At 39.2% G+C, this 13,355-nt stretch overlaps 1 protein-coding gene across 6 annotated transcripts in view; it reads left to right on the plus strand.

Moving 5' to 3' along the window:
- The window catches only part of ome (dipeptidyl peptidase 4 omega), a 131,632-nt gene that overhangs the window by 107,944 nt on the left and 10,333 nt on the right, over positions 1–13,355 (plus strand). For all 6 annotated transcript variants that reach the window (XM_071658577.1, XM_071658579.1, XM_071658578.1 and 3 more), the window contains 9 exons: positions 3,689–3,798; positions 4,802–4,920; positions 6,063–6,157; positions 6,870–6,944; positions 7,112–7,164; positions 7,665–7,882; positions 9,297–9,466; positions 10,275–10,460; positions 12,753–12,932. In XM_071658577.1, the coding sequence (XP_071514678.1) occupies positions 3,689–3,798; positions 4,802–4,920; positions 6,063–6,157; positions 6,870–6,944; positions 7,112–7,164; positions 7,665–7,882; positions 9,297–9,466; positions 10,275–10,460; positions 12,753–12,932 (1,206 nt within the window). The remainder of the gene's footprint in view (positions 1–3,688; positions 3,799–4,801; positions 4,921–6,062; positions 6,158–6,869; positions 6,945–7,111; positions 7,165–7,664; positions 7,883–9,296; positions 9,467–10,274; positions 10,461–12,752; positions 12,933–13,355) is intronic.

Below are 13,355 nucleotides of genomic sequence, written 5' to 3' on the forward strand. Positions count from 1 at the left end.
ATGAATCGGTGATAGTATGGAATAAGAGTGCAGAAAACGTTGCTATGAAGGCAGAAGTTGTGACGGCAGCAATAGAGTCAGAGAGGCAGGTGTGGAGGCGGCACTAGAGCGAGGGAGGCAGGAGGTGTGGGGGCGGCACTAGAGCGAGGGAGGCAGGTGTGGGGGCGGCATGGGGTAGCGGTCGGCCCCACACAGCTATGGACCCAGCCTCCGTCCCTCCTCTCATCTGCCATTATCTCACGTAACGAGTACCTCTGGGAGTGGTATAAGCACTTTATCTGTCTCATCTTCCTCCCCTCACACCGTCCCAAAAACCTCTTTTATTCTTCATAATCTCGGTTCGTGCGTTGGTGTAGTTGTATGAGAGAGAGAGAGAGAGAGAGAGAGAGAGAGAGAGAGAGAGAGAGAGAGAGAGAGAGAGAGAGAGGATTCCCAGGAACGATGTGTGATCCCTTGAGAATGTTCATCCTGCCTGGGTGACACATTCGCCCCTCCCTCATACCCTGAATGTCGCATCGCTCCCTACCTCCTTCCCGCTTCAAATGATCCTGCCTCACTCTCGCCTTTACCCTCCTCTCCCACCTTTCCCTCCCTTCTCCTGACCCCCATCCTCTTCCCCTTCCTTCCTTACAACCTCTCCCCTTCCCTCTCTCAGTGCAGGATTGTTTATATCCCCTCCTTCACTTACATCTTCCGGAGTCCACCCTGGTTCCTCTCACGTACCCAGAGCTCTGTCAGACTCGGTGGGAACGTAAGCCAATAGTCTGCCTGTCTGTTGGTCGGGCTCTGTCAGACAGTGTAAATGTAGCCCAACAATGTGTCAGTATGACGGTCGGTATTTCGCAGACTTATACCGGAGAGTATTGTGCGAGTATGCCTGTGTGTCGGCCGGTCTCTGGTGTTGCTCGCATGAAATGACCGTCGACCATACAGCATTTATAAGACTCGCTGTTTGCCAGGGAACTCGAACCTTAGGTTCCACATGTCAGCTGTACAAGCTGTGTTGTGTATGTCTCCTAGCCGTTCATACATCAGTGATCCTCAGAATCGTGTTGCTTATTTGTCGGGAACATCTTGATGCTGATTGAAAAATCCTATACTGAGGATCATCCTTCATTACAGGACAAGGTCTTTGGGGGAATAATTCTTTTTTTTTTAAAGATTACTCACTGTCTCAGTGGCTTTCCTGTAGCGCTATCATTTCCTCTGAACACAAAAGATTTAACTCCAAGACACCATCAGTCATGGCTCTCGCAATTTCATATAATCTTCTCGCTTCGTCCAGAATTATACCAGACGTCAGTGAAAGGGAATTGAATTATATACGGAATCTGCGGATAATTAGCGAATCGTTCCTTTCATTCCAAACAAAAGTGATCCCATCCTTTTCATCCGGCCACTGCTGTGCTTGCACCGCACACCTCTGGTTTCGAATCCCGAGAAAATAGTTCGTTGACTTTACACGAAATATATTTCAAATCTTAGAAGGCAGGACCCGCCAGGCCTCACCTGCTTCGCAGCTCCTTTGTCTACAAAAAGAAAGTTTAGCATCAACGCCTCAGTGGCAAGTGTAGATACTGATTTCTTCATAAGTAAAGCTGATTATGTTGGCACGTGTTAGGTCAGCCGTGCCGGGGAAGAAGTGAAACTTGTCAAATATTAGGATGTAATGGCCTTTCCATCCTACAGACAGCAATTCAACATTTATCAACTTGGATTGTCAATGCTGGCGTTCAACAGAAATAAAGGCGATGAACAGGTTTGGCAACAGGAGTGATGTTTTTTATTTGATTTAAAGAGTATTTTAGCGACTGATATATACAGCAGGTGTATAAGTGAAGTAAGATCATTGTTTTTTTTTTCTGCGTTGCAAATTGATGGTGCTAACAGGACAAGGAGGAAGATAAATAGGGGGAAATCTTAGGAGGGTTAGAGTCGTGGGGAAGATCTGAGGAAATCCTGGGAAGGTTCGGGGTAGTGGAAAAGATCTTGTCCTGGTACATCATTAGCATAAGAAAAGACTAATGACAGCTCTAAGACCGAGACCCGAGCCACGCCCTCTGGTTACCCCTTCCCACTTAGAAAAGGCACTTCTGACATGCGTCGTCTCTTTAGTACTTTAGTACTCTTTAGAGCTTTAATCATGTGTCCTTCAGTGGTCATATGCAACAAAATGCAACGTTCGTGGCCAACGTGAGTGAATAATTAATGAATCATTGAGAAAGACTTTTGCTATACGCGCCCTCCGCTCTATGTTCATATAATACCATCACCTTGATCATGTACGTACTCTAAAGCAGGACCCAGAACTATAATGTATGCTATATCTGACATATAGTTTAATATAAAGAAGAACAAAACAGTTGGTAGTACATCTATGATTTCATAAGCCTAACCATAGTGTCTGAGCAAAAATAGTTCCTCTCGAGTGACGCCGTGAAGTACCTAAACAATAAACAAAAAATTTAACAAAGGCCTGAGTGGCCAACAAAGTTCCTAAATACAATGACCGTAGAAGATCTGAGAATATCCTTGAACATATGAAGGGGGTTTCATGTCTTTAAGCTTTTTTCGTTTGGTGTTATTTTACACCTGGAGGTTTAATGACCTTGGCAATCCATAAGCTTGGCATGAAACGGGTGATTAGAAAGATGTGCTGTACATGGACATTGCAGCCAATGAGCTTTCGCAATTAATTAACTAGTTGTTTTTTCATTGTTTCCAGGGTAGTGATGTGGAGGAAAATAAGGTAGGATGCTTTGACAGTGTTATGTTATATGCGATCCATTAGGATTGTTAAACTGAGTTAGAATGTGTGATTACAAGTAACTGCGCAGGAGCTCCAAACCAGACGAAGACGGCTTTATTTGTTTACTCCCACTCCTTACCTTAATGTGTGGCCAACCGAAACCAGCACCTCACGGACCTTTCCGTTGTTCCCTGTGGCTACTACATAAACCCTTGTTGAGCCCACTGACCCCACATCGCTCGAATTCGTTGTGTCCTGCAGGTACAGATCCTGATAACTCGCAGGTTCTTTCATTCTATTCTTTCATCTCGTTCTCCCCCATCCCTTACTCCCTTCACTTGAGACACATGTATCAGCCACTCATATGTATCCTCTTAATCAGTCTCTTTCATTCATTTTGTTCATTTGTCCAAACCACACACCTTCAGTGCACCAGGGACCTTTGTTCCGTTACGCACCCTATGGCTTACTTCAGCTCTCATAGTTCCAGTAGTTGCCATATCCACTCCCAGGTATCTAAAGCACTCCACTTCCTTGAGCTTCACTCCATTCAAACTCACGCTCAGATGAACTTGTCTCTACCTCCGCTAAATCTCATACCCTTACTTTTATTCATATTAACTCAACTTTCTCCTTTCACTTACTCAGACACCAGCTTCTGTAGTGTCTCACTAGAGTCTGCTGCGAAAACTCTGCAAACGGCAGCTGACACCTCCCAGGTTTCCCCACCTTCATCATACTATAGACCCACCCGTCTTTCCGAGACCCTCGCATTTACCCCCTCACTATCTCATCCATAAACAAATTAAACACACTTCCTGGAGACCTATCATCATCTGGAGCTGCGCACCCTCTTCCCTTCCTTCTCACACGCACGACATACGAAACTCGTCATTGCTTCTGCAGGTGTATGTAACAGGTGTTTTGTTGTTTTCGCAGGAGCTGGTTGGGTCAACGAGGCCTCGAGTATGGAGGAACCTTCTGTTGGGTACAGTTGGAGTTATGCTCATCGTAGCTGCAGGAATCGCTACTGTTATCATCGCACGCAGGTTAGTATTTATAACACCCATTTAAACGTTTAGGAGCACTGTCTGCAAGATATTTTTTTTACGTTATTCTTATATGTAGGAATAGTTCACGTAGGGGTCAGATGATGCAAATCATTGTATTATTTTTCCAACTGTAATTCTCGATTGCTTGCCCAGATGGCGCACGCTCTAACAGTAGTTTGCAGAGCCATTCCCAAATGGCTCACACATCGTGCCCTTGATACTAGGTGAAACACTGTGGTGACATTTTCAAAATCGTTGGGCCTTAATCATGGCGCACAGCCATCATGCACATCACACAACTTCGGTCATCGCCTTGCCTTCAGCGCTCAGGGTAGGATTATCTTCGGCAGCGACGGGACTTCGTCACCATCTCCAGCATAAGCATCACCATGTGACTCCAACATCCTCCCCCTTGCAGAAGCTTCATGTGTCGCTTCGCTCCTAAAACAGCACCACTACGGAGCTCTTCATTCCCCCTGTAGTAGGACTGTGGTTCGGCATCACCTCTCCCTTCTGCTGTAGTTACAAGGAACACGGCATCGACTTTTCCATCTGTAGTATCACCAAAAGACCCCCAGCAACTCTTCATTCCTTCTGCAGGAATCCAACAATGCCTCTTGCCTCCTATAACAGCACCACAGGATAATGATAAATGCTGCTGCATTCCTCCACTTCATTCAAATCTGCTATATCCTCTCTCGTTTGATCTGTGTCTTGTCTTGACACAACTTTCTCAATAACTCAGACAGGATATCTCAGTGGGGTAGATGGAAACTTAAAAAGACCTTCGCAACTTTCCTTTTTTGATGGATCTGTAATAATAAGACGTAACACAGTGAACATACTTGGTATCATTCTTGCATTTAACCTGTCTTGGGAACCTAAAATTACACATAACAAAGTCTTCCTAGAAAGTGGAGGGCCCCTTTAGATAATGTAAATTCTTTACTTCTGGTCAGTTTGGTGTCTATTAATGCAACATTACTGTTTGTGCTTTCAGCCCTGGTTCACCAGCACCAGAGACTTCAGCATTAACAGCCTCTCCGGGTGGTATAGATCTAGCAGAGGTGCTTGAGGGAGCCTTTTCAACTGATTCCTTCAATGGCACATGGATCTCTGGTAAATCATGCATTATTATTGATATGTAACGTTTTTATATACTTGTTTCAGTTATTTGGTATATGTGAGTGCAAGCAAAACAGTGACTGATCTAAAGGAAGAGGTTATTGAATATAGACTTCATCTGGTGGTTTGCAGAAGAGTCTGCTTTGTACCATGATATTTGTGTACTGCACTAGGACAAAGAAGAAGAAAAGACACTAGCAACCATGAATATGATTTTCCATGCTTGTAGAAACCTGAATTAACTCATATACTCTTCCATTTCAAATCTCATGGAGCATGTTTTAGGGACATGCTATATTTACAAGTGGCAGCAGAAAAAAATGAAGCAAAGGAATTGAAAGGATATGACTAATATGAATACTGTAAAAATAGTATTGAAATTCTCTTTGGTCTCCATGAATAGATAGTGAAGGTACATCTGTTACTACATTTAATCACTGTACATAGGTAATTTTCGCTGAGGTTAAAATAATCAGATTATAACTGCTCACATACAGTTGTACATGGGGCGAACAAATTATAATGCCTTAATGCTTCTTATTTAATATAACCCTGAAAGGCTTACTGTCCTGACTTTACCATGAAGGTAGTTGGGCAGAACATGAGAGTAGAATATTTTCCAGTTTGTTAATCATTGAATAAAGAAATTTCATTTATGTGTGAGTTTATGAAGCATAAGGGTTCTGAATGGTAAGTGTAAAGAAGACAAAATTTAGGAAGTGAATGGTGAAATGAACTTAGGTATGATTGGTATGAGTGTTAGTTTGTGGTTGTGTATACTGTGAAAAAGGGAAGGGAATACAAGAGAAGATTTTGCATGAACCATTTTGGTGGTTAGTGGGATGTTCCATATTAAATGGTGATGAATTCAAGATGTTGGCATTCTTATATAAATGTGCAAAATGACATATGTACCCAGATGACTTAAGACTTTAATCAGTTTGGAAATTTTATAATTTTTTATCATCTTATGATAAATAAGCAAAAGTCTATTTCCATATTTATGATGCATTTTTTTTTCAACAAGTTTGTAAAGGATCATTTTGAAAATTGTAAAAGATAACAGAGATGTCATTACAATGTTTGTGCCTACTTTCAGGGACAGAGTAAATTGAAATTTATACTTTTCATCACAGATAATGAGTTTTTGTTCCGGACTGGTGAAGGGGCTTTAAACAACTTTATTGTGGATACCCAAACTTCCGATGAGCTGGTCAGTAAGGATGTCATGGTAGGTAACCAAGCCTGTGTGCAGGTCATGTTCTGGAGGGTAGATGGTGCAACTGTTTTGTCTGTGGCTCACTTTTCATGAAATGCTTATAGGTTATTGTAAAGGATTTGATGATGCTTTACAATACAGCACAGTACTTGCTTGTAAAAACAAGTGATTGTAGCAACTTTTGGTCTAAAAGATAACCCTTCTTTTACATTAGGGTACATTTGATTACTTTCATATAAAAAATTTCAGTAATCAAGCATGCACAAGTATCATAAAGCATTATTAAAGCCTTCATTACATGAGAATAATGGTTGCATTCTCAGTTCATGAAATCCACATTTGATACTAAGACTAGGTGAAATAAGGAGTGTAATCACTCTTGTCAGACCAAGATGAATTTTTTATTATGTTTTGGATATAATTTTTCTTGCTTGGGAAGATGTCATCATATCAGGGAGAGGCCATAAGCAGATAAAAGTAAAGTTATATACAGTACATAATTCTAATGAATTTTTTTTCTCTGTGATTTTGAAAGAATAATGATGAACTTATTTGCTAGATTAAAAGAGTAATTCTATATTTCCCCATTTGAAAGCTTCCTATAACTGATTTCACTCCACACCAGTATTACATTTTATCATTTTCATTATTAATGAAGTTAATTGGTCATTATACCTGTGATAAGAATTTTGAGTAACTTTTTTTCCTGAACCTGTCTTTATAGACTGAATGGCGACCCTTCAAGTACAGTCTCTCTCCCAGCAGGAAGTACCTCCTCATTGTCCATGATGTGCAGAAGGTCAGTCATATAGCTTCATGTAGCTGTTCACAGTATATCAGTGTTGTGTAATTTTAATAGTACCTTAATTGTTATTGATTATGCCAGTCTTCCAAATATTGCAATTTTCTAAATGATTCTTGAATATATACAAAGGAAAGTAACATACTGTATTTTCTTTTCTCCAGTTGTTCAGATACTCATACTTGGCTCGTCACACTATTTTGAACTTGGAGACTGGGTAAGTGACATTTCTTATTCATGTGATGTAACTTGCAGTATGTGTTCATAATGTTATCCTTATTGTTATGGTGCTATTGAATGCTCCATTTAAATCATAATTTTTTCCGATTATGTACTTACTCACTGTCATTGAATGCAAAATTTGTACATATCCAAAGAAACAGTAATACAATAAGATAATTTTTCATTTCATTATTTCCACAATGGAATAGAAACTTAAAATAAGAGAATGATTAATTATGAGTTATATTTTGAATATACTGTATATGTTTTCAGCTGCTGTGAAAATATTCTCTGTATTAGAGAAAAAGCTTGATGACTGAGTTGTTTCTTAAGCCAAAATATGGCAACCAACACTTAACCCCTTACATTGGGAGGACACCCACATATAGCTGGGATATACTACAGAAAGATTATCTCTTTGATTTAGGAATTGTTCCCTAATGCATGTACAGTAGAGTTATTCTTCCTGTTGAAACATTTTTCGTTTTGTTTCAGGGAAACGATACCACTTGCCCCAACAAGAGTGAGGACACGGAGTGACCAGCCACCTCTGCTCTTTGCTACTTGGGCTCCCACTGATGATGCTCTGGCTTTTGTCTCTCACAATGACTTATATTACACCACTGGCCCTGACCTGGATACCATGTACAGGCTCACTGACACTGGTCAGATTGGGAGCATCTTCAATGGTATTCCTGATTGGGTGTATGAAGGTAATTAGAGTCTTGACTATTTTAACATTCTTTCACCATGAGAATTGCCACAGTTATTATTTGCAGGTGATACTATTCTGATAGCTGAACCTGAAGAGTAAAGGGTATTGCCCATAGACGAATTGGGGTTTGATATGGTCTTAGAGGAGTTTATCAGTTCTCTGCTTGTTATTGCACCCTTGAGCCTGCAGGAGCTCCATAAAAGAAGCCCTGAGGGTGTGCATTTAAGTTATGTATATATATATATATATATATATATATATATATATATTTTTTTTTTTTTTTTTTTTTCTTTTCAAACTATTCACCATTTCCCGCATTAGCGAGGTAGCTTTAAGAACAGAGGACTGAGCCTTTGAGGGAATATCCTCACCTGGCCTCCTTCTCTGTTCCTTCTTTTGGAAAATGAAAGAAGAAAAAAAAAAGTATTTCCAGTCCCCATTCCCTCCCCTTTCAGTCGCCTTCTATGACACGTAGGGAATACGCGGGAAGTATTCTTTCTCCCCTATCCCCAGGGATATATATATATATATATATATATATATATATATATATATATATATATATATATATATATATATATATATATTATTAGGTACAGTAGGGTTGAGGGTCAAGTCAGTTGGGAGGTAACTTTGAATGGAGAAAAACTGGAGGAAGTAAAGTGTTTTAGATATCTGGGAGTGGATCTGGCAGCGGATGGAACCATGGAAGTGGAAGGGAATCATAGGGTGGGGGAGGGGGCGAAAATCCTGGGAGCCTTGAAGAATGTGTGGAAGTTGAGAACATTACCTCGGAAAGCAAAAATGGGTATGTTTGAAGGAATAGTGGTTCCAACAATGTTGTATGGTTGCGAGGCGTGGGCTATGGATAGAGTTGTGCGCAGGAGGGTGGATGTGCTGGAAATGAGATGTTTGAGGACAATGTGTTGTGTGAGGTGGTTTGATCGAGTAAGTAATGTGAGGGTAAGAGAGATGTGTGGAAATAAAAAGAGTGTGGTTGAGAGAGCAGAAGAGGGTGTTTTGAAATGGTTTGGGCACATGGAGAGAATGAGTGAGGAAAGCACACATATTTCTAATATCTTTTCATATTACTAGTCCTCATTCTTATCAAAATTCTTTCACCGTCTATCACTTCCATTACTTTATTCAAATCAAATGTTCTTTTGCCTTATGACTTTTGTCTTGCACATTTCTAATATGTTTGAATTACCCTGCTACCCTCATAAGTAACTCGATTATTGTTATCAAGGTGCTTCAACAACAGCTCATCTTTAAAAATATGTCTAAAGAAGTATAAAAAAATATTGAAGTAGGCATATTCAAGATTTACGTGTTTCAGTGTTTGAAAATTGGATGTTTACATGTTCAACTACATGAAAATGCATTTTTGTATAAAAAGTCTTTCATTACAGAGGAAATTCTGAGCTCTAATTCTGCTCTGTGGTTCAACCCTAATGGACATCGCCTTGCCTTTGCTACTTTCAATGACTCGCGTGTAGACACCATGAACTTTCCTCTGTATGGCCGTCCTGGAGACTTGTCATTCCAGTACCCCATTCAACAGTCTATCAAGTACCCTAAGGTAAAATTATCACTTAGTATAGTTAAAAGAATTAGGACTTCTCAATAAGGCACTGTATCTGGTATGACTGGAGCAGCACCTGTTAATGGGAACCATAATAAACGGAAGAGATATTGCTATGGACCCATGATGAGATTCCTCAACAATGGCTTTCAGTGTATAGACACTGCACATTTTGTCCAGTATTGTTATAAAAAAAGTGTTATGGACTAAGAGAATAATACTATCTTCATTGTTCTTCATATTTGGATCCTCTGGGCAGCTAATGGATGAAAAGATGCCGATAAGGGAAAAATCACTGAAGACTGGGAGACTCCTGGTGGGAAGATATAGAGCGAGAACTTGCAGTAGGGAGAAAGTGAATGGGCAAAGGAGTGGAAAGGATAGGGTTGTTAGGAGTATTATTTCACAGTTGCATTAGCAGCAAATGTCTTGATCATTCTTTTATATAGTAAATGGTTATTCATTGTAACCATTTTGAGCTAGATGTAGTCATTCAATTATATAGATAAATTTCTTTCCCATTAATTAGGAAAAATAACTTCGCTTGAGTAGGGAAGAGTGTAATCAAGAAAAGTTGGAGCAAAGATGGGTAAAGTAAAACAATGAAGATTATAAGACTTGTATTTAAAAATAATGGCAGTTGATTTCACTGATATTCGAAGAGAAGAGTCATCAGTAAGAGAACTGAGGCACTGAGAAAATGCATCTCTTCATAGTGCCTTGTTTCAAACTATATATGATTATGCAACATGATTCATTGAGTATGAGAAATCTAATGCAGCTCCAAATATTAAAACATTTTCAGCCTGGTCGTTCTAATCCTGTAGTAGACCTATGGGTTGTGGATCTAGCTAAGCTGGTAAGTGGCAGTGAAGAAACTGTGACCCGTCTGCCTCCTCCCAAATCCTTGGCTAATGTTGATCACTACTTCACCACTGTTGGCTGGGGCACACCTGACAAAGTTTCCATAATCTGGATGAATAGACATCAGGTTTGTAAAAGATGCTTTCAAAAATTTTAGAACTACTGCAATTTCAGAATAGTAAACTTTTGTTATTACTAGTTGTTTACAGTGTAAAAAATTGACTAATCTTCATGGTTTGGATTTCTTTGCTTAAGGAAAGATTATATTTTCAAGTTTTGTATGAATGTAGATCATTTAAAGGATTTTGTATTTATAATTATCTATAAGATATATTTCTATGATGATAATTCAAAGAAAAGAGGATGGAGAGAATTAATATATCCCAGCTCTAAAAACCTTATACTTTTCAAATTTGTAAAGGCTTCACCTCTACATTCTTCCAAAGAGCCAAAGTGATTTTTAGTACTGTAATTACTTTGTTTTTTTTGTTACTATCACATTTTTCTAGTATTTTTGCATATTTGAAAATTGTGCTAAATCTTAGGATTGTGGATGATGAAAGGGCAAAAGCATATAGTAAAATAATGTTGTGGAAACTCATACTCTCCACATTTTCATTCTCTCTGTAGTGGCCTTTGTTTCAAAATGTACAGAAATCAAGAAATAACTATAATTTGATACTCCTTTCCTTCTTCTTTAACTCGACACTTGCATATCCAGTTTAACTTTTGGTTTGCTCTTTTATGAACAGAATGTACCCAAATATTAGGATAGTTGAATGAATCTGATAAATTCTTAACAGTATTGTCATTACTTTGTTGCCAGTAAATGATTGATAACAATCAGAAGTTCATCTTTTTGTTATATTAATGCAAATAATTCTTTATCTGAAGAGAAAGAGGTCTTTTTATTAAGTCATACGTAGAAAGACAGTGTTTGAGATTAAGCTGGTATGTGCATTTTTTTTTTTTTTTTTTGCTTTGTCGCTGTCTCCCGCGTTTGCGAGGTAGCGCAAGGAAACAGACGAAAGAAATGGCCCAACCCACCCCCATACACATGCATATACATACGTCCACACACGCAAATATACATACCTACACAGCTTTCCATGGTTTACCCCAGACGCTTCACATGCCCTGATTCAGTCCACTGACAGCACGTCAACCCCGGTATACCACATCGCTCCAATTCACTCTATTCCTTGCCCTCCTTTCACCCTCCTGCATGTTCAGGCCCCGATCACACAAAATCTTTTTCACTCCATCTTTCCACCTCCAATTTGGTCTCCCTCTTCTCCTCGTTCCCTCCACCTCCGACACATATATCCTCTTGGTCAATCTTTCCTCACTCATTCTCTCCAAGTGCCCAAACCATTTCAAAACACCCTCTTCTGCTCTCTCAACCACGCTCTTTTTATTTCCACACATCTCTCTTACCCTTACGTTACTCACTCGATCAAACCACCTCACACCACACATTGTCCTCAAACATCTCATTTCAAGCACATCCATCCTCCTGCGCACAACTCTATCCATAGCCCACGCCTCGCAACCATACAACATTGTTGGAACCACTATTCCTTCAAACATAGCCATTTTTGCTTTCCGAGATAATGTTCTCGACTTCCACACATTCTTCAAGGCTCCCAGAATTTTCGCCCCCTCCCCCACGCTATGATCCACTTCCGCTTCCATGGTTCCATCCGCTGCCAGATCCACTCCCAGATATCTAAAACACTTCACTTCCTCCAGTTTTTCTCCATTCAAACTCACCTCCCAATTGACTTGACCCTCAACCCTACTGTACCTAATAACCTTGCTCTTATTCACATTTACTCTTAACTTTCTTCTTCACACACTTTACCAAACTCAGTCACCAGCTTCTGCAGTTTCTCACATGTTTGTAATTACATATTGTATAGGGAGGGAGTGTTACAATTTAGGGGTCTTATCTCTTGAACATGTTTTACTATCATCCAACCTTTTAAATTTCTGTATGCTGTCAGCATTTACCACATCCTTTTTTGGTTTATTCCAGTTTTCTACCACCCCTATACCATGAAAGTACTTTTTTATATAATTTTGATTAAGTTTCTTCCTTAATTTCAATTTATGTCTGCTGGTGTCTCTACTTTTACAACTTTCAAAGATATGTTCCCTCAAAACATGGTCAGTCTGGTTCAAAAATTTCAAGGTTGTGATTAAGTCCCCTTTCACTCCTCAATTCCATGTGGGCAAATGTTAGCATGCTTGGTTGCAATTTTATTTTATCCTTCGACTAGTTCTAAGGATGCTATAGTGATAGGGTATGGACAGGTATACAGAACCATTCACTGACAATATAATAGGTAGTTTCTTTATCTTCATTGATTAATAGGTAATTCTTTAATGTTTTATTAACATCATAAACATTTTCTAGAATGTGAACACCTTGAGCATATGCTCGGCAGACAATGGCACCTGTGAAGATGACTTGGTGCATGAGTCTGCAGATCATGCCTGGAATGATTTCTATACCTCGCCAATTTTTGATGATGTTAACGGTGACACTTATCTGATCCTTATTCCCACAAATCAGGGAGAAAAGGGACATTTTAAGGTAAGTAAAATTATCATAGCTTCCTTATGCATTGATTTCTGTTGAATGAAGTAGTATTTTTAACAAGGTGGGATTGCATAGTTGTAACAGTAAAAGTTAGGTAAGCATAATATCGATCAGGATCTTTAAGATTTCTTTTCCATATTGTGCAGTTTTAAAATGTGGGTCCTCCATATAACATTTAATTACTGAATGTTAGTATGTAGTATGCAGATTAATACTTATATAAACAATATAGTTAGATATGTAAATTTTTTTAGATATATGTTTTATTATAAAGTCTGAAATCCTTAGGATTGGTCTTTGAGAAGGTTGTAGAATTTTTTTTATCCTGGTTACATTTGTTTATTTAGGTAGGACTGAATTTTACAGGAAACGGTCATGATGGAATATTACTGGTGGATCATAGGGTGGGGGAGGGGG

Source organism: Panulirus ornatus, chromosome 66 (genome assembly GCF_036320965.1).
Source record: "Panulirus ornatus isolate Po-2019 chromosome 66, ASM3632096v1, whole genome shotgun sequence".
Lineage (NCBI taxonomy): Eukaryota > Metazoa > Arthropoda > Malacostraca > Decapoda > Palinuridae > Panulirus > Panulirus ornatus.